This window comes from Penaeus japonicus, unplaced genomic scaffold, assembly GCF_977035675.1.
Source record: "Penaeus japonicus unplaced genomic scaffold, GWHDUDI00000001_assembly GWHDUDI00000014, whole genome shotgun sequence".
Lineage (NCBI taxonomy): Eukaryota > Metazoa > Arthropoda > Malacostraca > Decapoda > Penaeidae > Penaeus > Penaeus japonicus.
In genome coordinates this window covers 13318894-13342237 of record NW_028234416.1, presented here as the reverse complement: position 1 = coordinate 13342237, position 23344 = coordinate 13318894, and the positions used below count along the sequence as shown (strand labels likewise).

Sequence of the window (23344 nt, the reverse complement as noted above, 5' to 3'; positions counted from 1 at the left end):
TGATACAAAACAAATCTCTTCCTCTAGAATGGCGACCTAAAGGTTCCAACTTTCAGGTCGCCGCAGCTGCTGGAATCCCCCCCCCCCCCTCCCCCCCCCCCCCCCCGTAATCCAACAAAAGCACGAACAATCCTCCCCCTGCGGTCCTCCCCGCCACAACATTCCTGGGAATCCAAAAGGACAAATTCCAAAACAGGAATATTTTCTTCCAGGTACATAATAAGAGCTCACGTGCGCCGTCTTCTTTTCATTCACCAGTCGTATCGTTTTGGAGTATTTATTTTCCTTTGTGCGATACTCGTAGGGGTATAGCTTCACATATGCAATAATAATAATAACAATAATAATAGTAAATGGAAAACAAGCGATATCATTTTACATTAGCACGGCTGACTACACAGCTCAGACGGCAGCCACTGATACATCTCTTACGAAGTGATGGATCACTGACAACAAACATTCCGTCCCAATCGAGCGATTTCCTTTCGTAACGACAAACCACAATCAAATTATTCCGTAAAAAAAATAAAAAAAACACACGTAGAGTAAGCCACAACTATATCCATTTTACCGCAACTGCGCATTTAGCTTTTCTAAGACATACACCTTAACACAAAACACTGAGGTAGACCGGGCGACATTCCATTCCCAGAAGCGCGATGGTCAGAATGTCCGAGGGGGGTGAGGGGGGGGAGGGTGAGGGTGAAGGAGGGTGAGGGAGGAAAGATTGGGACAGAAGAGGTGGGGTCAGACGGGGGGGGGGGTTGAAGGGGCGAGGTAAGGTCTGAGGGGGGTGTATGAAGGGAGGAGAAGGTTAGGTATGAGGGGGGGAGGGGGTATGAAGGGGAGGGGAACAGGGTACTGGATGGGGGGAGGAGGGGGGTCACGACAATCCCCTTTTGGTAATTACATGTAGACCAGTTTGGAATGTCCGAGGTTATTATTGTAACACCTCATCTACCACATGGAGAAATTACCCTTCGTTTCTGTAGATGTTAAACAGAAATCATTAATTTTCCGAAACTAAAATTACTTCGGCTAAAAGAAAAGAAAAAAAAACACAAAAGAATAAAGAAGGTGTACATTTGTCGGCACGTCAGCCTCCCTCTGTATTGTAACACCCAGAATATTCCCTTGGACATCTAATTGGAATGCGTATCGAACAGAAAAAACAGCAATTATATTGCGCTGCAATTCCGCCGTTGAAAATCGCGGATCAAATTAGTCCATTTTCTCCCGCGCAGCAATAAGGTCAGCTGGGTGACGATACACAAACGTTTCGCCAAATTAAAAAAGGTTTTCATCACCGGGAAGCGATCGTGCACTCCCTCGGCCTGAAGTGACAACGTCATCTCAAAACTAGCTAAGACTAATAATACCTCATGTCAAAATAATGAGGCCACGTATCACTACGTCACATTAGAAATGCTTTGGTGTTTGTACGTAGCGAGTTCCTGTTGGGATGTTGCTCGCTCGCTCGACCCCACCTTAGTGCACGAGCCTCGGGCGAGTAACGGAAATACTCGGCGAGTGAAGTGGGCTACCTCGCTTGCTTCTAATCAGCTGGCCGATAAACAGTGCCAAAATCCACCAGTCACACCATCATGCAACGGTACTTGACCAAAGGAAAGAAATATTACGAAGCACAATGTCTACGCCGATCATTCACTTGCATTCTGGAGATTCTATAATCCCAGAAAACGAGTCAATCACAATATATCAACATACAAAAAAAAAGAAACAAAAAAATAAAAATAAAAATAAAAATAAAAATAAAATAAAATAAAACTTGTTCCGATCCGACGATTTTCGCCAAGGATCATCACACACAATAAAAGTTGTTTTACCTTGACAGCGCCACCACACGTACGATAATTAGCCTCCCGCGGTGTGACAGGGCCGCCCGACTCGCCATGCGCGGCTTCATGTGGCATACGACGACGCCTCACTTCTGCCCTGCATGACGTACGCTATATGGTTCTCTCTACAATTACATGAAACACGTAGGCCTAAGGCGGGGAATATGAAATGAGATACCCAAGCGCTTCCTAATCCATCATGCTGATATTGATTTGAATATTCTGAAGATTTTGTTTTCCGTTTAAGAAAGTGGGTGGCTCGAGGGTCTCCATGTCATGTCATGTCATATGTTTTAAGTATTTTTGCTTGTTTGTTATAAACCTTCATAGAATAACCATAGATTCGAGTATTTTCCCTCAACTTCATAGAATAACGAAGTGTAAAAATACGTCACTCGAGGTCGACATTCCTTACTGCCGAGGACACTCGTCAATGAAAACGGAAAGTAATCTTACCAGTGAAATTGAAGCTAACTGTAAATCGATATAATAACCATTAGAAACACTATCGCGGAGCCCATTAGCCTAAAAATCTCGGATCTCCGAAAGCTATCGGACTTCAATCGGTAAATTACAGATCGGTGCGGCGGGCCACGATTCTCTAATCCCCGATTACCAGAGATTGGCGATAACAAGATTAATAGAAAAGGATCAAATTCCTAATCACAGGGAGAGCAGTCTCAGTCTCAGTCTCTCTCTCTCGTTCATACGCATGCACTCACATACACAAGGGGTAGGGAGAGGAGAGGGAGAGGGGGAGGGGGAGAGAGGAGAGAGAAAGAGAGAAAGAGATGAGAGAAAGAGAAAAAGAAGGAGCGAAAGGATTGGGGGAAGCTAACACACTAGCCCGTGGTTGTAAAAAAAAAAGTCATGCGATAGGGGAGTAGGCCTACCTCAAAGACACGACCTCATGACACGGCCGCAACTCACCTTGAGAGCTTGTCGGAGAGAAAACGTTTGTATGTTCATGTTGCCGGTGGGATAGTTTACGACAGGGAGAGTAGCACAGATCATCTTGGTGTAAGGTGATGGCGCGGAGGCAAGTGCTATTGAGTTAGGCTGAGCTGTTGCTACATCATCGCTAAGACGATAAACACACTGTCACATAAACTTCACTTTGCGAGATCATTCTCGTAATTGTTTAGTTCCGATTTGCATATATAGGTACATGTTGTTTATGAAGAGAAAGTTTCTCTCAATACATCTGTAGGAGGGAAAAGAAACCACGAAACTATTATTTCCAAATCCAATTCCACACGAGTCGAATTATAAGTGCGCACATGTGTATATAAAAATCGTGACGGGATGTGCTTTCCATCCACCATTTTATATTTTGCAACGTTCTCCCGCCACGAGCTAGCTCTGGGCACACGTTCACTAACCCAGGTCCCCTTCCCCTTCCCTTCCTCCCCCCTTCCCCTCTCCGTCCCCGTCCCCGCCGCAGACACCAATTTCCAACCTTTCACTCTGTTTTTTATATCTCTTTTCGCTTCGACCTTTTTCATATTCTCCCGCTGATTGCACACTTTTGGGTCGGTTTTATCTGCAGACTATAATATATCCACTGTTCTCTCTTCTGTATATTTGACTTGGCAGCACTGACACAAAGAAGGCATATTAACCTTACGAGACGATTTTACAGGTACTGCGAGGGCTGCATTCACCCGTGCACCTTAGCCGCCGATATAAAAAACCAAGGCCTGAGTACATTCACTTTATATCTCCGAAAGTAGCTCTGGAGTAGCGGGGTTCCTCGGCGAATGGAGGAGAACCTTGGGTATGCCTTCGTCGACCCCGCGGGATCAGATCACACGCCGAGAAAGACACGTCACTCGGATAATAATGTTCCCGTTATTGCTTCGTTGTGCTATTGTCATGATGCCATTATCGTCAATGGAGCCTTGGGATCAATTGCCTAAGCGAGATGCATTGCACATTTGCAAAGGATATCAATCACGAAAGTGGCACGCTGAAATGTATATATTTTCTCTTTCAGTATTAACAATGCACTGGTAGAATTTCATTTGATTCACAAATATACTGTATACGTGATAACTTTTTCAAAATCAGCTGCGTTCTGCACTCGGAAGACCAGGCTTCATATATGGTGTTGCCGCGAAACACTAATGCACATCCAAACATTTGGTGTCCTCTCTCTGCCCGAAGCCCACTAATCACGGTATCGTCTTTCGTATCACTAATTTCTTTTCAGAGTGATATCGATACAACACACAATGTAAACACCTTCCAGATAAAGGGGAAACACTCGTAATTACCGTCAAATCGCGCACAAAGGCGATCACACACACACAAACACACACAGAGCGAGAGCGACTGTGTCCGGCAGCACCGGAGTCGACCACTGACTGAGGAAGAGTGAGTGTAGGTGAGTGAGTGAGTGAGTGGGCGAGCTGCACATCAGCGACCTGAGGATGGCTGGCCGGGCGCACCTGCCTGCCTACACCCTCATGCCATTTCCGTTTTCCTGCCCGCGCTTGGCAGGTGTTATCCACATAATGAGACTACATGGGCATCCATTGGTTCGCCGTTGGGCCGGATCACAAATTCACCAAGGTTATGATATCGAAAATTCGCAGAGCAGGTGGGAGGGAGTTGTCAGTTTGGGAGTTGCATGCAACCCTCCCTCCTGGCGTACCGCAAGGCTCTCGCTGACCACATATGACTCGCTTCAAGCTTTGCCCTTACATTCACGCACAGCAGCAATGCTTTCATGCGGGTGCAGATGTCAGTAGAGTGAATGCTAGTGTATTATATCACGTTACTTTTTCAATCCATTAACCTTTGTTATCAATCCTTCCAGGAAAATCTTTCAGCCAAAATAATCAAAGTAGTAGACTAGCCTTTCCCAAGTTCTCTCTAACTACACACACAGCTGTCATTCCCTGCACTAAGTGGCGTATAGTTCTGTCCACTCCCTAGGGTCCAGTAAGGTCCGGCAGTCTCCGCCCCTGTACCCTACGGCGGGAGACCTGGCGACCGACTTCCCGGAAACTGGCCACGCGTCCTGGATCCTGACTCACTTCCATTCACTTGGTCCTACAGGTGTACACGCGTCGCCTTGCCCCGAGAGCAGCTCATTCATCTCATGCTGTGGATGCACTACGGCAGCTATCAAAGGTCCTTCTATCGTGCTTTGCCTCGTAACATATTTGGGGAGAGGTTACTTAACGTTTCCATCAACCGAACTAGGATGAGAAAGGGCATGGACGTTACGAGTATTGAATTACTAAAAGCCTTGCAAAGATGTTTATTGCTGGGATGTCCTCTTGTTAACATTTTGTAGACTTACATGGTAAAATCCGAGGCATCTTTTGTCCAGTCATCCGAAGACAATGAAATCTGAAAATCACCTCTCATCCTCTCTTATTCTTTGAGAGGTTGAGCAGTTAATGGTGAATGCTATTTTTTTTTATCCCTGAACGCAAATGGCAAATACTTATTGTCAGAGAATAATAACGTAAAATAAAATCCGGTTTCCAAAAGCCCGGGATAGAAACTTGAATTTCAATCTCAACATTTTTACTTTTTTTTCATTGTGTTTTATCATTCAGTGTCAAAACCCCCTCTAAATTTTGCAGACTGCAGAGACAAGCAACGAGATAAAGCCGACGATCTGAGCCGGGGTTTCACCACCTCCTGCCCCCTGTCCCCTCCCCCGGGCGCCGCACAATCCCTCTTTCAAGCAAAGGTAAGGAGGAGAGCCACTTGTGCGTCTCACGAACACTTAAAGTCGTCCATGGGCGCTTAGCACCCCCTTCTGCTCTCGGGCTCCTCGACATGATCCTCGTGGTGAGAACGCAGGGCCCTGAGCGTTATCATGGGAAGTGAGGCGAGAACATGCCGCAAACAGTCATCACTTCTATAGATGGAAGTCGCCGGTAGGACCAGCTTCTCTCATCTCGTTATCAGCGCCGAGCATCAGGTTCCCGCGGTGACCAACACAGGACTATCTCCCGCGGGGTTCACTAGCGTGGCGCAACACCTTCAGTATTTCCGGTGCTGGCCTGGTGACCCCCGCCGCCCACGTGGGCTTGCTCTTGGGCGTGCTCTTGGCCACATCGCGCTGGCTTAGTGCACAGGGACGAGTGAAAGGTCGGCCCTATAATTCACCACAGTTTACCCGAATGTCCTCCTTTCAGGTGGGCGGGAAGGCTTGCTAATTCGTCTGGGATGTTCATAATTTACATAATAACGAAGTATCCAACCACGGTCCATGGGCTGAGAGTACCCACACACGGCGTAAAAGGCTCTTCGCGTCACCCACAGTGGCCTGTGCAAACCCTCCGTCCGAACCGCCACCCATCACGAACTTTCCGAGAAACACACAAACTCTGGCAAGTTTCACAAGGCCGGGTGTAGAGGCCCGGAAAGTAATTTCAGTAGAAAGGCAATAACGTTACCAATGTATAGGATAAATTAGTAATAACATTTTAGAATAAACTAGAAAAGGAACATCTATTTACGTACTGTTATTCACGATAGGTAAAATATAGAAGTAGGTATTTTGCAAACATAAGTGTTGCAAGAAGTCTGTTTCTTTTGCATATAATCCCTTAAAAGGCTGAAGTTAAAAAGCTCCGCCAAACACAGGTCTGTCAAGACGCTTGAGAATTATTGGTCCTTGCAGACTCGGGTTACTAGGAGCCCGTGTTGTGTAGGTAAACACCAACACCTGCAGGTTCCACCGTTCATATGTTCTTGTCACCTCTTATCTTGTACAAATATGTACCTTGAGTTCAACACGCCAGGTAATAATATTTACACGGATAATGAAGAACCCCACAGAGATGTGTTGTGGCTGGCGGCCGTCACCACCGGCGCATAGAGAGCCAGTCGCCTCCTCCCACTTCTGCTGCTCTTCCTCCCCGGCCTCGACGTAAACAAAATAAACTCGCCACTTAACGAAGGCAGCGCAAGAGAGAGGCTCGATTATTTTTTCTGGAGTTACGTGATAAGGCAGTGAGTGAGGGCACTACACTCGCCCTGCACTGCTTACCCTCTCTTGCCCGGTGCCACACTCCTGCCTCACCTGTTCATGGTACAGTTGTGGGTGTTGTACGTTGTGTTTATACAATCCACGTGGTATGGGTAGAGATAAAGATGTGTTTATGTGTATGGAGGGTCACACAAAGGTCATCGTTTGACATTAGCAAACTGTTCGCATTATAAGATCGAACGCACACAACAAGACCGAGCCAACCCAATAAACAACTGCATAACAAGATGCAGAGATAACTTTGAAGCTAAAATAAACTCGAGACCTAAATCATCTTTTCCTGCCAGAGTAAATAAACGAAGTCATATCTCAGGTAACCGAACACCCCCACATGATGGAGCTTCAAGTGCCTCTGGAAAGCTCGATAGGAGGCGCGTCCTAACACTGACCAGAGTCTGCGCCTCGGTAACAGTCGGATGGTCGTATGGCACGGCGCGAAATGTATGCAATTATCGCCCCAAGTCACGGCTTGAATAACGACCACTGTTTATAACGAGAAAGGATAGAATTTATCCCTCCATACACGGTTAACGAGTGTTGATTACCAGGGGCCTTGTGGAACTTATTTTTCCCCAAGTTGAAAAGAGTGAAGTGTTTGCTACAAACGTTAATTATTAATCATGAAACCTTGCATGGCAGAAGTACAATCCTTTTTGAAAGTCCGTGATCTGCTCTCTTCTGACTTTGAATCCCCAATAATGAGGCGAACGGCGCGGCAAAGGACAGGCTCGTGACAGTTACAGTAAACAAGGCCACATCTGGAGGCGATGAGATGATAAGAGCATAAAGAGCCGCTTGTTACGGCAGGACGCGGCAGGTCACGTGGGAGGACTCGAGGGCCTGGCAACATCCTACACCTCTTCCTTAACCTGCAGATACACACATGGGTGAGGATCTATTTCATAATGAAATCGGAGGTTATCTTTAAACATTGAGTATCTTATGAATCCTTTACGAGTGGATAATGCATGACCTATAAAAGTATACGAGTGCCACTGATACGCATTTAATCATTTTATTAAACGTGTTTACGTTATCAAAATGGGTTATGATTTAATCATTTTATTAAACGTGTTTACGTTATCAAAATGGGTTATGATAATAGTAACGTCAGTGTCGAACTCGTGCCGGACACCGCGTGCTCTGAATTTGTCACTTTACGCTTTACCTTTCTTTCAATTCATTAATACTTTATACAATTAGTAGATACAATACAGATAAGTGGGAAATATATTATCTGGCCCTAAGACCAAGTGTCACCTTGAGCGTAATTACCCGTTACCCGAAACTTATAAATGGCTGTAATACATTTGCCGTCGCTTTGATTTTTATCAGTGTAACTTTTGGGGAACTTTACCCCTTCGCTGTTATGCCCCGACCTCCGCGGTTGTACGGCTGAGCTGAAAGGTCAAGAGCGGTCGAATAGGAGGTAGATATGGAGAAGAAGAATGAGACAAGGGAAATGAAGGAGGGAGAAAGAGGAGAGAGCGAAAGAAAGGGAAGGACTGAAGGGGATGGAGGTCATAAAACGAAAAGAGAAAGGACTGGCGTGTCAGAACGAACGAGAGAAAAGTGTTTGGAGATGTAAACGAAGGCGCGATAAAGATTAGGGTAAATGCGATGATACGCACGTAAAGATTTATAAAAAGGGGTCATTGGATGGTAAAGATCAACAAAGGAAGAGATATGAGAGAGAGAGAGAGAGAGAGAGAGAGAGAGAGAGAGAGAGAGAGAGAGAGAGAGAGAGAGAGAGAGAGAGAGAGAGAGAGAGAGAGAGAGAGAGAGGGAGAGGAAGGGTGAGAGGTCAGGCCGGGAACCACCCCGACGCTAACGGGTTGCACTAAATATTGATGGCAGCACCATCTCTTTCGGACCACTTTCTTTCTCACGTGCAACTTTCGTGCTCTCTTGCTCTCGGTTCGAGATGAAGCCTCGACGTTCGGTTTGCGGGTTTTCGCTTGTTAGACTCCCGCTGATGATATCAAGAGGAAACAAAGTCACTGGACTAGCCACGCCCAGGGGCAGTGTGGGCGGCGCCAACAGCACACCATAAGTGAAGTTGTGGTACCCGCCCGCAAGAACCCGCCCCACCCTTGGTCCTGTGACGCCGGTATACCTCAAGGCCTTCTCCCGACAAGCAGGCGATGGGCATAAATATTTTTCCTTCACAATAAACACACATACGTTGTGTGTGTGTGTGTGTGTGTGTGTGTGTGTGTGTGTGTGTGTGTGTGTGTGTGTGTGTGTGTGTGTGTGTGTGTGTGTGTGTGTGTGTGTGTGTGTGTGCGTGTGTTTGCGTGTGCGTGTGCGTGTAAGGTATAAATAAAGAAAATAACTTGAAGGAAAATGGACAGTATATTTGACAGTGCACAGTATACGTTTGAAACTCTCCGAACAAACTCTACGGGATCCTTTATTACATTTTCGACACCAAGCACCTACGTCTTGACACAACATCCAATCTGCCACTGGCTATGCTTTTTATATATTCTTTTTGCCAGGGAAGACCGAGCGCTTTTTGTTTCATCTGAAAGGACTTTTGTACTTGACGTGTTGGGTTAGTGTCCCACAAGGATCACTCCCTGCAGCTGTCTCCTGCAGTTCCCACGTTTACCGTCTTTTTCCCGCACACGGCAGAGGGTTCCCACGACCAAAGGAGTCTCTCTCTCTCTCTCTCTCTCTCTCTCTCTCTCTCTCTCTCTCTCTCTCTCTTTCTAAAACCCGAAAAAGTCTTCACAACGACTAATTATAATTTTTCATTCACGTAAACCGCCGCTCCAAAATCCCTCCGTTTCAGGAGCCGATTCATCCGATATCGTTTATTGCTCTACCAATAATCTCATTATTTGTTATTCTATTGATACGAATCTTGCAAAAGCGTTCCGATAGAAGCACGAGGGTCGTACCCCCGGTCGTACCCCCGGTCGTACCCCCGGTCGTACCCTCGCACTGGCCCCTCATCTGAGACTCTCCGGGTCGAGTCTCATCTTCACTGCGGGGTCAGGGGTCAACCGCGGTGTACCGTGACCTGGGCCGACAATAACTCGTGACCCCGACAGCTCATCCTCGGGGCCGGAGCTAGCCAACCGCAGCACGGTATTGCACGCGGTTAATGTTGCTTTGTTGCATAAATTGAAAAGTCTCGTCTGACATAACTGCAATATCTTGTGTCAATACAACAAAGTTAAAGACAATGAAAAAAAATCGAATCACGATTGAATGTGTGTGAGAGAGAGAGAGAGAGAGAGAGAGAGAGAGAGAGAGAGAGAGAGAGAGAGAGAGAGAGAGAGAGAGAGAGAGAGAGAGAGAGAGAGAGAGAGAAAGGGAAGCACGAGAAGGGATGACAAATTGGAAAAGAAACACACATAAGATAAAGAAAGAGAGACCCCCATCGTGAGAAAGCTCAACGCCACAAGGGAGCGCCACCTCCGCGCCATCCATGCCTCCTCCTCTCTCAAGGCATCCTCACAACCTACCTAAACCGGTCCTAAAACCCGTAAGATATCACGTAAACATTTCTTCCTATTACCCCCAAAACAACTACAGAAAAGCTCGAAATGTGATTCGTGAGGAGTGTGGGAACCATGGCTGGAGGGGGTGCAGGTGAGGGAGGAAGATGCTGGTACAAGATTACCGCGGCGGAGATGAGGGACCGGGACACCACGGCCTCTCCCTTTCTCTTTCTCTTTCTCTCTCTCTCATTCTCTCTTTCTCTTTCTCTCTCTCTCATTATCTCTTTCTCTTTCTCTCTCTCTCTCTATGTCTCTGTTTCTCTGTCTCTCTCTCTCCCTCTCGGGAGAAACGCCAGCGGTCCGGGCGAGTTTAGGAGGGTAGGGAGGAGGGTACTGTGGCAAGGATCTCTCTTTGGTTGTGTCCTGTGTTCCTTGCTTTTACTTAAGTCGAAATCGTATGTGGAAAACGGAGGAGAGAGAGGGGAGGATGAGAGGGAGAATGTGTGTGAGAATATATGTGCGTGTGTGTGCGTGTGAGAGTGAGAGAGTGAGAGAGTGAGAGAGTGAGAGAGTGAGAGAGTGAGAGAGAGAGAGAGAGAGAGAGAGAGAGAGAGAGAGAGAGAGAGAGAGAGAGAGAAACTTATATAATTCGTCAGCACTGTAAAAGCGGGCGGGCTTACAGAGAGACGATCCGCGACATGGGATCGCCTCCTTCTCATCTCAATGACTCAAAAAGGCAAAAAAAAAGTGTGCATGAGCATGATAGCAGTAATTGGCGGGCGAACATCTTATAATCAGAGCCACCCGTTTGTTGGTAAGTACACAGCATCAGTCACGCAACATCCGCCTGTGCTCTTCCCATTTCTCGAGTCAACTACGAGGATAAAATCAAGTCGTCGGTATAAGTTTTGTGGTGTGTGTGTGTGTGTGTGTGTGTGTGTGTGTGTGTGTGTGTGTGTGTGTGTGTGTGTGTGTGTGTGTGTGTGTGTGTGTGTGTGTGTGTGTGTGTGTCTGTGTGTGTGTGTGTGTGAGAGAGAGAGAGAGAGAGAGAGAGAGAGAGAGAGAGAGAGAGAGAGAGAGAGAGAGAGAGAGAGAGAGAGAGAGAGAGAGAGAGAGAGAGAGAGAGAGAGAGAAATATGTGTGTGCGTTCATGCTGGTTTGTATCTGCGTGCACGCAAACAAAGGTCTCGTAACCCTCGAGACATAGAAGGAAAATGAGCTCCTTGAGTCCCCTTCGGAAGGACGTTCCTTATGGCTCGGACCCTCAGCGCTGACGGCAACACGCACGCGGTGTTCGCTTACGTTTCGAACACAAATCTGTATCACTATTAGCATACAACTATGGCCACCTTAATCAGCAGTTAGTGCCCTAAAATGCCACGAGTAAGTGGGTAATTAATAACAGCACCGAATATGAGAGACGTCTATTAGAAGGACCAGTGCCTAAAAACCTGTAATATCAGTCCTGTATTCGCGACGACCAGATGGTAAATGTTCAGGAAGATCATTCACGAGGACTAATCAGCTATCTCAAGACGCAGGAAGTTGCGGCATAATTAGTGACAAGAGACTGATCGACTTATCTGCGGTTGTGTTCGTTATCCATGTATGGGACGGAGTTGTTGTTTTTTATGAAGGAGTGACTAGTCTCTCGCTCTGTGGTCTACCGCACTCACGGCGCCCCGGGCACGGCCACGTCTGCCATTTTAGTTTCTTATTTGGGGATTTAGGGAGACGCTATGTGTTCATTTGGAGAACCCTAGAGACAGTAGTTATTTTTCAGACCTTTGAATGCGCAAGGTTCGAAAAGCTAGATTCACATGTTGCAGATATTTATATATATATATATATATATATATATATATATATATATATATATATATATATATATATAATTTTTTTTTTTTAAGTGACTATAAATAACACAGGAACGTAATAATAATTCTTGCTCCCGGAAGACAATAGACCATCTTCCGTAAAAGCGTAGAAATAACAAAAGAAGGCTCTTAAGTGGTGGTGGGCAGGCACGATAGCATCGCAGGCTGGGCCTACACCAGCGGGAACACCGAGTTTATCACCGCTGCGGTTCCCTAAGTGCGACCCTCACAGCTCTTTCCCATAACCAGCCACGCACACCTGGCTCAGCCTCACCGCCTACGCTACTCTGAGACCGGCGCCCCATGCATGCAACTCCAGGATATAAGAGAGAGAGAGAGAGAGAGAGAGAGAGAGAGAGAGAGAGAGAGAGAGAGAGAGAGAGAGAGAGAGAGAGAGAGAGAGAGAGAGAGAGAGAAAACACTTTCACAAACTGCTCATTAAACAGACATTTAAGATCTAAAGAAATCCTCGCTGTACCCTTTCCTTCTCCTTCCTCCCGACATACATGCTAAGAGAGGACAAAACACCCCTAGGATATTTGCGTAGGAATATTTTTTATATATATTTACGAATACTTATCACTCTGCTTCCGTAGTGTTTCTGAGGGAACATCATGCGATGCTTACCTGGAAAGATAAACCATAATTAGCATTTAAGGAAAACAAAGCAAGGTACATAAACAAAATATATTTCATATAAACTTTACACCAGTGGAAAATTAAATAAATGAATAGATAAATTATATATATATATATATATATATATATATATATATATATATATATATGAGAGAGAGAGAGAGAGAGAGAGAGAGAGAGAGAGAGAGAGAGAGAGAGAGAGAGAGAGAGAGAGAGAGAGAGAGAGAGAGAGAGAGAGAGAGATACATAGACATATAGAGAGAGTGATCGGCCAGAATCTATAAATAAACAACAATCGCTTTCAAATATCGTACGCTACAATTTCAGTTACGCCCCATAACCCGCCCTTAGCTGTGCTGTAATATGTAGAGAGGAACCCTGAGAAAACCACAGATACTATTTCTATGTTAAATGTGCGTGTCCGAAGGAGAGGGAGGAAGAGAGAGGGAGAGGAGAGGAGAGGGGAGGAGAGGAGAGAGAAAGAGAGAGGGAGAGGAGAGGGGAGGGGAGGAGAGGAGAGAGAATGAGAGAGGGAGAGGAGAGGGGAGGGGAGGAGAGGAGAGAGAATGAGAGAGGGAGAGGAGAGAGAAGAGGAGAGAGAAAGGAGAGAGGAAGAAAAAAGAGAAGAGAGAGAGAAGAGAAAGAGAGAAGAGAGAGAAGAGAGAGAGAGAGAAGAGAAGAAGAGGAGGAGAGAGAAGAGAAGAGAAGGAGAGAGAAGAGAAGAGGAAAGAAAAGAGAAGAAGAGAAGAGAAGAGAAGAAGAGAAGAGAGAGAAGAGAGAGAAGAGAAGAGAAGAGAAGAGAAGAGAAGAGAAGAGAAGAGAAGAGAAGAGAAGAGAAGAGAAGAGAAGAGAAGAGAAGAGAAGAGAAGAGAGGAGAGGAGAGGAGAGGAGAGGAGAGGAGAGAAGAGAGAGGGGGGAGATCGAGAGATAGAGAAAGAGAATGAGTGAGTGAGTGAGTGAGTGAGTGAGTGAGTGAGTGAGTGAGTGAGTGAGTGAGTGAGTGAGTGAGTGAGTGAGTGAGTGAGTGAGTGAGTGAGTGAGTGAGTGAGTGAGAGAGAGAGAGAGAGAGAGAGAGAGAGAGAGAGAGAGAGAGAGAGAGAGAGAGAGAGAGAGAGAGAGAGAGAGAGAGAGAGAGAGAGAGCGTGAGTGAGTTTATCAAAGAAAACGGAGCCAAGCGAGCATCACAGAAGAGTTATCCTTCAGTCCTCCTGAAGTTCTCAGAAAACGGGGGATCCGCGGGATTCAGGTGTGGCCGCCCCGTGGACTGCTGGTGCTGGGTCCCGGTGCGAGGCTAGATACAGGTACCAAGGCGCGTTTAGTCGTCGCAATATTAACGAGTCTTCCTTCTGGAAATTTACGTCTACGCTTTCCACGACATTATTTCCTTCGTTTCAGTAAATGTCCTTAAATTTTCATATTGGTAATTGATAATTATGAGAAAGAGAACTTAAAATAACACAAAATTCGCCAGTATCATCGAAGTCGCTTGTACTGTGGAGCGTAACCCTGAGGTCTTGGAAGACGCGATCCGGCCCTACACGCCCGGAACGTTAGACTCAATCTTCCGTGGCGCCGTTCTCCTCTCCTTCGCACGCCGATTTCGCCTCTCCGGCAGGGGACGGGAAGAGCGACGTTCGAAAGAAAGTAACTTTTTGACGAGAGCGCCTCGTAAAATGGCCCGAGGGTACTACACCTTACCTGGCGAAAACTGTTCGGCGGGCCAGGCGGGGGTCCTCCGGCTAACCTAAGTTACCTGTGCTGCATTTTACGTCAATACTAACTTGATGATATTTTGGAAAGGTTAGAGAGGGGGGGGGGAGTCAATGGCTGATTATCTCATCGTTGTTCTTCTCCATTTTCCAAATTATCTATGACTGATAATTATTTTTCCCCCGTGACCTCAAACCTTCATGGGAAAACGCTAGTTAATTGTGAGCAATCTTTAAAGGCCAACTTAACGGAAATATAATATACATTTGCGAAGGAAGAGGTCATTGCATTAAATGTTCTGGTAAATAACATAAAATTATAAATTATATAGATTATAAATAACAATCGTACCTTTACACTATTTTTTTGTGACGGCGTGGGGAGGGAAACACGTTAGATCTTTGGGGCTTCGACCCCCTGCTCCCTCCTCTCCCCCACCCACCCCTCAAGCAGGTAACGATGCCGGGGGGGGGGGGGGGGAAGTTACCTGCACGTGGGCCGTTCACCCAACTGCCGTTCGTCCGGGTTTCCCTGGAAATCGCACCCGCCTCTTGCAAGCGTGCACATCTCCCCCGCCCCCTGTCACGGACCCGCGTGTCTTGCTGCAAACATGACATCCATCTGCGCGAAATTTTGCACCGGCTGTGAGAATGGCTTACACCAGAGCCGAGACAGATCTTCCGTGAAGGGAGAGACGACCCACGTGGTTGCCTACCTGCCAGTGAAGGCAGTCACGCTACCAGTGATGCCGAGCGTGCAAACAACAGCGCCGACGTAAACACCAAGGCAATATACCTGTCACCGTGTCATCGGCCTTCCATATTATTCACGCCAGGCTATCACGATGCTCCCGCGTCCTTCCACCTCCTCGTCAAAAGGAACATTTAATGAATCCCGCATGCACAGGGATGGGAACTCCAAATACGGCCCTAATCTGATGGCCAGCGTCCACGCCCTGTTACTCTGGGCTATGTTAGTAACTGAGATGAGGCGGTCCTGAGGGCTATACATGTCCCGTCTCAATCACGGAGTAATTATGTTTATTTTTCGATTTGTCTTTCGGTTAACTCTTGTCTAGCATTGAAATCCCCCATTCATATTTGCTTCGCTCACTTTACTTAAGAATTTATTGACGGTAGGATTGCAAAGTATCTGCAGCATTACCGTTATCATTAGTTGTCAAATCTGTTTATCATTTTTTTTTACAAATGCACGTCACTGACTACCCTTGGATCGCAAAGCTTAATATTCCCGCCTAAAACTCGCTGGCCGCTCTGACGTCACGCCCAGCTTAGCGTTCCCGCCTCCTGCTTGCGTCCCCCTCCCTCCCCTTGTCATATAAATCTCACTGCCTGCGGAGCCCAAGCACCCACGCACACTAGCTCCCTGTCCCCTTGGCTCCCCCTCATTCTTTCCACTGCCTTGCGAACAAGCATTTGTAAAGTTTTAATCATTCTATTACGATTAAATACCTTCTGTTACGGGTGATCCTTAATACGATGTCTTTCAACAGATGCTACCTGATGACACCCAGAGACTCCTCCCCTCCCAAGCGCACCTGCCAGCGAGTTTCAAGATATGTCAGATTGGGTGCAGCACCGGAGGCTTTACCTGGACCTCACTTGACACCCGAAATCGCAAGGGCGTACCAGGGCGTGACCGACCAGGGCGGGCGTCAACGAAACCGGAGCGCGAGGCGAGGGCAGCAAAACGCCGCGAGGATCAGAGAGGATCAGGGGGATGATGACGCAGGTGTTACTCCTCGGGTCCTGGCCGTCTTTCACTCTCGGGCCAGGCGTTAACATTCGACGCTGGCACTTTGTGAAGGGCTGAATAATTACCATTTTTTATTACGCAACCATACTTACGGGAAACATTGTTACCTCACCGACTTTCTCTTACTATTGTTTCTTTGGGTGGTTTTCAGCAATATTAACCTTGGCGAGAGACCCTGGAACCTCTCGGATCGTCTCTCGGTCATACGGCGGAGGTTGAGACCGAGAGCGAGGGAAGGGGTTGGCAGGCTGTGATTCGTCCGCAGCGACCCGACACACTTTCCGTCGCTCCCCTTACTTCCGGTGCCGCGTTGCTCTACAGGTGACACAGGTACTCCGGTGAAGACGCAATACCGGTACTGATAGCGAGATTCGACCTCAGGGCATCCAATCGGCCGGCAAGGAAGTTACGTATATCAAGAAGCATTTGACAGAACGGCTGAGGGACACTGATTATATACTGGCCAGCCTTCTCACACCCAGAACGTTAATTACACGAACTTTCTTTTTTCGGCACAGCAAGTACAGTTGATGATGTCATTAACATCATCCCTACCTACACCATCACTGTGAATCTGTCTTTGATGTTTAAAATATGTTCAAAGCAACGAAAGTTACCTCGACCAGTGTTTGTTATCACTTCCATATATGGCCGCGGGAGCTGATATCTTACATCGCTTTCTTAAACGTTCATTCAGCCAAATCATTTTGATATTATGGCATATATTAGTGTAGAGAAAAATGAAGTGATGGTCAAGTTTTATATTTCATATGTGGTATATGATGACTTTGGTCTTTTGGTCAGCGCCATGTATGGTCCGTTGACCATATAAGGAAGTCGACGCAGGTTGGTAACTTTGTTTCTGTTTAGGGACCCAGGCTTATATTCCCAAACTCCATATACGCTCACGCTCCCCTGCGTGTGGTTGAGCTACTATATTCCATTGTGGATATAAACACACACGTGTCCTCGAGGCTATAATGGCGACAGAATGCGTAAGTATTTTCACTTGGTCACTTCTTCAGACACAACAGCGCTGTATGTAAAGACCGGTCGAGGTTCCCACGGCAGTGTGCCACGATAGCGATTATCTCATGAATGACCTCTCGTTACTAGACCTTAAAGATAGGCGGTGACCCGCGCCCTCGCCAGCATCTCCCCATCAAACATAGGCCTAGCAGAATTCTTTTTATTACGTTTCAGACGAACAAGGTAAATGAGATACAGTCCGCAGCGCCTGTGAATGCAGATCGCTTGGAGCAGCACCGTGGGTGTTGACACCTGTCTGCGGGACCCCTGTAGGCTAGCGAAGGTGTGTTCGGGTATAACTTTAATTAGCCCTGCCACGTCACGGCTGGCAAGGAAACGGCCACCTCGCCTGTATTTATGACTGCCAAACTGCCAACTACGTCTCACACTCGACTCATTTAGGTTCGTTCCGGCCGTGGGCTGTGTCGGGGCGCCGGGAGGGACTTCGTGGGATTCTGCGATTGACTTCGACCCCCCAAAAAAAGGTTTCCCTAATTAGTGTGATGTTTATATTACAACAATGGAGAGAAGGGGGAAAAGAGAGAGAGAGAGAGAGAGAGAGAGAGAGAGAGAGAGAGAAAGCGGTTAATACGGCCTGACCAAAGAAGCTTTATGAAGACTCGAGAAGGCATTAATCGCCAGATCAAGCTTATTGAACACTTGGTTATTAAGGCGGCCCGCGAGGCCACCCTTGAAATTGCAGAGGATGGACGAAGACCTTATAGGGAAGTGAACACCGCACTTCCCAGACGTCCACACCCTCAAACAACGGACCACACACACTCCCACACCACACACCGCCCTTTCCTTTAACCTCCTGCTCTCTAGACCTACGCTCTCACACACAACGCCTTCGGAACCTTATGTGGGACGTTCGAAACGAAAAGGAAATCCACCGAAGCAATATTTGTATTGTTTCAACCGTTATTCTTTTCGATTGCATGGGAGATGCTTTTGACTGAAGACTTAAGCGAATGCGGCGAAAGTATTTCCGATGTGAGAGGGAGAGGGAGAGGGATGGGGAGAGGGATGGGAGGGAGTAAGAGGGGGTGGGGTGGGGGTGGGGGTGGGGGTTTGGGTGGGGGTGAGGGTGAGGGTGAGAGAGAGAGAGAGAGAGAGAGAGAGAGAGAGAGAGAGAGAGAGAGAGAGAGAGAGAGAGAGAGAGAGAGAGAGAGAGAGGAGGGGGAGAGGGAGGAGAGAGAGAGAGAGAGAGAGGAAGAGAGAGGAGAGAGAGAGAGAGAGAGAGGAGAGAGAGGAGATGGAGATGGAGAAGAAGAAGAGAGGAGAGAAGAGAGAGGAGAAGAAGAGAGAGAGGAGAGAGAGAGAGAGAAAGAGAGGAGAGAAAGAGGGAGAGAGAGAGAGAGAGAAGGAGGAGAGAGAAAGAGAAAGAGAAGAAGAAGAGGAGAGAGATAAGGAGGGAGAGAAAGAAGAAGAGGAGAGAGAGAAGGGAGAGAGGGAAAGGAGAGAGAGAGAGAGAGAGAGAGGGAGTAGAGAGGAGAGAGAGGAGAGGCGGATAAAAAGGGAGAAAGACTGTCCGTCAGGAGAGAGAGAATCGTAGAGCAGTAGAGAAGAGGGAGAGGGGAGAAGTACCTCAAGTAGAAAGAATAGTATGATGGCACCGTGAGTAGTGTGTGGGAAGTGGGGACATAAGATGCAAGCAGACGTGGCAGAGCGGGCAAAAAAGACATGCATTCAGAAAAGAGCCATGATATGGGACAGGGAGGATAAAGGGGGGAGGCGAGGGGCATGCGGGACGGAGGACAGGAGAAAGACAGTGTAGAGGGTGAATCAGAAGAGTGGGGGGCAGGGAAAAAGAGGGAAACACAGAAGAAAAGAAAAAACAGAACCAAATTTCACACGAATCCCTACAAAAAAAAAAGTAAATGAAAAATGCAAAAAAAAAAAAAAAAAAAAAAATCTACATATTAAAATAACCCTCAGTCCAGTAACTCTCCCCAGTATTTTAAAAAAAAGGATCTTACAAGAAACTGCAGGACCCCCCCCCTCTCTCTCTCTTTGTTCGAGAAGGAGTCTTTTTTTCCCTACCCAGAGGGTCCCGAGGAGGGCGCTGCAGAGAATGCTACTCTAGATCCGGAAGTCGCCGGAGATGGATGGCGGTTATGATCGTGGTGTCGTGGAGGCTGATAGGCTTTTCGCGCTCTGTGCCACTTACGTATTTTAATTCGTTCCGAGCATTCGTTATCACCGGAATCGTGGAACACGTCCTTGGCTATAGGGTATGGCTTATAGGTTGTGGTAAAGAGCATAGCTGGAAGGTTAGAATATGAATAAATTTGATAATGAATAAAGCGGGAGAGAATGGTACTAGATTGACAAATACACAACGGAATACTTGCAACAACAGAATATTGGTTTTTGTTACAGTCTTATATCCAAGAGATTTGATGATGATTTTTGACGATATACTGACATGAATATTTAGATAACAACCACAATTTGGTTAAATTTAACGGATCTTGAAATCTATTGCAGAAATGACATTGAATTAAAGATTTAAATCTCATTGCAATGGTTTAAATGGAATGATTCTAACACGCAAAGAGGAAGAAAGAAAACAAAAAAGGAGAAATTGAAAAAAATAAAGCGGAAGAAAAAGGAGGAAGGGAGATTCTGATGGTCAAAGAGAGAGAAAAAAAAGTAAAATTATCCTCTGTATATTTGTCACATGACTACATTTCGATCACTAATAAATCCCATTTATCAAATAATAAGGCGAGTACGAAAGGATTATTTTTTTTATTACCTCTTATTCTTAACAATTGCAGAGACTGATGCCTGTTTACATCATGGTTAATTGGGATGTTTTATCTCGCCTTGTTTGCCTGTGACAGAGCTGGGGGGGGAGCTCATCAAGGCTGTCGGCATACAAGGAGTCACGCCCAGGATGGATGGCGTGAACACTGTCAACACTATGACGTCACAACACATACACGGGGGACACTGGTGTGCTTCACGACCGGCAGTGACCACTCCGTCAGACACGCGCGCACCCTCACTGCAAGATGCCATCTGTCTCCAACTCGCACCAACTGTCACTCATGTCACTGGCCTCCTCCTCGAACTACTCCTACTCCTACTCCCACTCCCACTCCTACTCCCCCCTCCCCACTGTCTTCATAACAACACTCCAGTCCAGCGGGGAAACGTCGACGATAACAAAACAAAACGGCCGTGCAGAAGAAGCCGGGCTGGGGTTGGTCAGTGAATAATCCTATGCAAGGTGCAATGGCCACCGCTCGTCCCTTGCAATGCGAAATTCACCTGTTTCGCCTGGCGGTATAGAGGCGCGATTCCCGTAGCTCGAGAGGCGGTACTTGTGCCAATGTTGCTCACGTGAGGTGTTTGTAAATAGAAGCGTTATCGGCTTTCTGTTTTGTCATCTTTAACGCCTCCGATAACACCGATTAAAAAGCTAGATTTCACGGCTACCAATAAATGACTTATTTTGGCACAATTTCTAAAATACGAAGAGCGAGGAAAAAGGAGCGTGTATGCTAAGAAAAGCGAGAAATGACAACCGCCGCGTGGACGGAACGGCATCATCATCGCGCCGCTCACAATACGGGGCGGCAAAAACTGGAACTACGAGCTTTTTGTTGATGTTTGTACGAGTGGTTCTTGCCTTGACCCTTCCACGCTACAGCCCTCCCCCCTCCCCGACGCCACACACACACATACACGTAGCCGGGGCCTAGAGGGATATATGTATGTGAGAATTTCTGTATGCATGTATGTATATGAATATACTATATCTTTGTGTGTGTGTGTGTGTGTGTGTGTGTGTGTGTGTGTGTGTGTGTGTGTGTGTGTGTGTGTGTGTGTGTGTGTGTGTGTGTGTGTGTGTGTGTGTGTGTGTGTGTGTCTGTCTGTGTGTGTGTGTCTGTGTGTGTGTGTATGTGTGTGTGTATGTGTGTGTGTATGTGCGTGTGTGTATGTACGTGTGTGTACGCGCGCGCGCGTGCGTGCATGAGTAAGGCTAGGCAAGGATTCGGTACAACCGCGAGTAAAGCACACTGCAACACAATGCAATCCTCGCGCCCAAACAAACTCGCAGGGCTGACTCGCAATGATTTTGGCGGGAAGACTTGGCGCGCTGGCGAGGTGCCAAGGTGCAGGTGCCCACTCAGGGCGCGCGCGATGCCCCGACCTGTACCTGCGCCTTACCTGCTCCTTCATTCTCAACGCTTATGGTTAACTAGGTGAACAGGACAGAATCTTACTAGAATCCCCACTCTAAGGATCCACATTCAACCGCTGATTCTGAAAGCATTTATTTCGGAACTGAAACACACCTTCATCCTAAACAAGCTCCAAACAAACATTGTATTCAATCTTTTACAAATTCAACCCCCCAAAAACACATTCAATCAAAAAGAAAACACGCGTAACGCCCCACCAGACAAAACGAACTCGAAGCCAAATACTCGGCTTCAAAAACAAATGCGACGCGGAAAAGGACGCCCACCCCTTTTCCCCTGCACGGTCCCCAGCAACCCACGGCGGCCCCTGTCTTGCCCTCCCGACTCGAGGAAGGACGCGAGGGAGACCACGAACGCAGGACTAACGCGGGACTCGTCATATTGAGAGATACTCGCACTGCTGTCCTCTTTGAGAGATACTCGCACTTCGGTCTTCTATACTCACTCGCACGCATGTATCTGCCGTTTTCTTCAATATATCTACACGTCAAATATCGTACCAAGTATTCAAGTATGTAAATCACCTTACAAAAGAGTCGTTTTTTTTACGAGTAAAAGATACAAACAAATGCATCACGTTGCATGATCGACTGGATCTATGAATGAAACCCAAATAAATTAATGGGATGGTCTCTCCTGCCAGATTGCCACATGCCAGAGCATCCCCCTCTACCCCTCCCCCTTCACCCCTTTAAGACTTGGCCCAGATAACTTCCGTCCAGTTTGGGCATAGTTGTGGTTAATTTGTATGAGCGTTTTTTTCGTGGGCATACAATTGCGTTTCTTAAATGTACCTCTTTTTAAATTATAATTAGTGCCTATTAAAGAAAAAAATATTGCTCCTTCGTATTTCTCTTCCTTAAACTCGGCTAATGTTTTTTTTTCTTTGTGTATTGCCAGACTTGCTTCGTTAACATTAAAGCTTCTTTTTGCCAAGCCTCCGAAGCGAAGCGGGTATGTCCAAAGCCAGCAATAGCAGAGCAGCAACAGCAGCGGCTAGCATGTTTGCGCTGGTCGCCCGGGGCACCTGCTAAATTAACGTGCCCTAATACCACCCTCGACACGGCTACTTCTCTTGCTGGTATGCGTGTCATGCGCCTTTTTTCAACATTGATGAAAGACTGCGTGCAATTGCGAGAAGAAAAAAAAAAATAAACACGAGAGCCCCTTTTCAGTAATAAAGTTCTGCAATGAAACGTGATTTTTTTTCTTTTTTGCAATGCGAATCTAGGTTGCCTTAGAATGGCCTTCCCTTCCGCCTTCCCCCTGACCGCACCTCCTTCACCTTAACTACGGAACTACCTTTTCGCTCTCGTCGTCTGTGGCACCGATTAGTATGCACAGCCTCCGCCACCGCCACCTCTGCACCGACGAGACAGTACCTAAGTCAGGCGCCACGCCAATGTCGCCTTTCTAGCGGGCTATCTTACGGACGGAAATGCTTTGCAGGCGACATCTGAGGTTACGGGGTTGCTGCTGACGTCATCCGGCAGGTTCAACCGGGCCCGCTAAGCCCACGGCGCTAAATGTTTCCTCCTGTTTCTACACTAGTTTATCCATCAACACGTACATTGCACGATTAGAGTCACGCAATTTTCAGAGCAACATACCATCTATTCAACGGTTATAAACGGCTGATAAAAAAAAACACGAACCAAGGTGAAATCGACGGTGTAGTAAGAAGTGATCCAGCGAGGTTTTCTCTCGGTGGCCCATGACCGCCGCACCAACGGAAGAGCGGTAAGCTATTCCAGGCCCTTTGCCA

The 23344-nt window shown here is 46.9% G+C and overlaps 2 protein-coding genes across 5 annotated transcripts in view; one reads left to right on the top strand and one right to left on the bottom strand.

Annotated features, from left to right (window-relative positions):
• ec (ubiquitin specific peptidase echinus) overlaps positions 1-23344 on the bottom strand; it is a 255405-nt gene that overhangs the window by 7519 nt on the left and 224542 nt on the right. The window contains exons 1-2 of one of the 4 annotated variants that reach the window (XM_043010576.2): positions 4136-4250; positions 2790-3063 (exon numbers count right to left, since the gene is read on the bottom strand). The exons of the other annotated variants lie outside the window; for them this stretch is intronic. Of the exons in view, the coding sequence (XP_042866510.2) occupies positions 2790-2873 (84 nt within the window). The 5' untranslated portion in view covers positions 2874-3063; positions 4136-4250. Of the gene's footprint in view, positions 1-2789; positions 3064-4135; positions 4251-23344 lie in introns of those variants that run through there. 4 annotated transcript variants of the gene reach the window in all.
• On the top strand, positions 4386-16441 carry LOC147470514 (uncharacterized). The gene is made up of 4 exons (XM_086543656.1): positions 4386-4461; positions 4773-4997; positions 5459-5568; positions 16068-16441. The coding sequence occupies exons 1-4, from the start codon at positions 4386-4388 to the stop codon at positions 16296-16298; spliced, it is 642 nt and encodes a 213-aa protein (XP_086399782.1). The 3' UTR covers positions 16299-16441.

Coding starts and splice junctions, on each gene's coding strand:
- LOC147470514 (XM_086543656.1), top strand. CDS start 4,386: ATGGGCATCCATTGGTTCGCCGTTGGGCCGGATCACAAATTCACCAAG. Junction 4,462..4,772: donor ATCGAAAATTCGCAGAGCAG/GTGGGAGGGAGT, acceptor CCCTGCACTAAG/TGGCGTATAGTTCTGTCCAC. Junction 4,998..5,458: donor CACTACGGCAGCTATCAAAG/GTCCTTCTATCG, acceptor TAAATTTTGCAG/ACTGCAGAGACAAGCAACGA.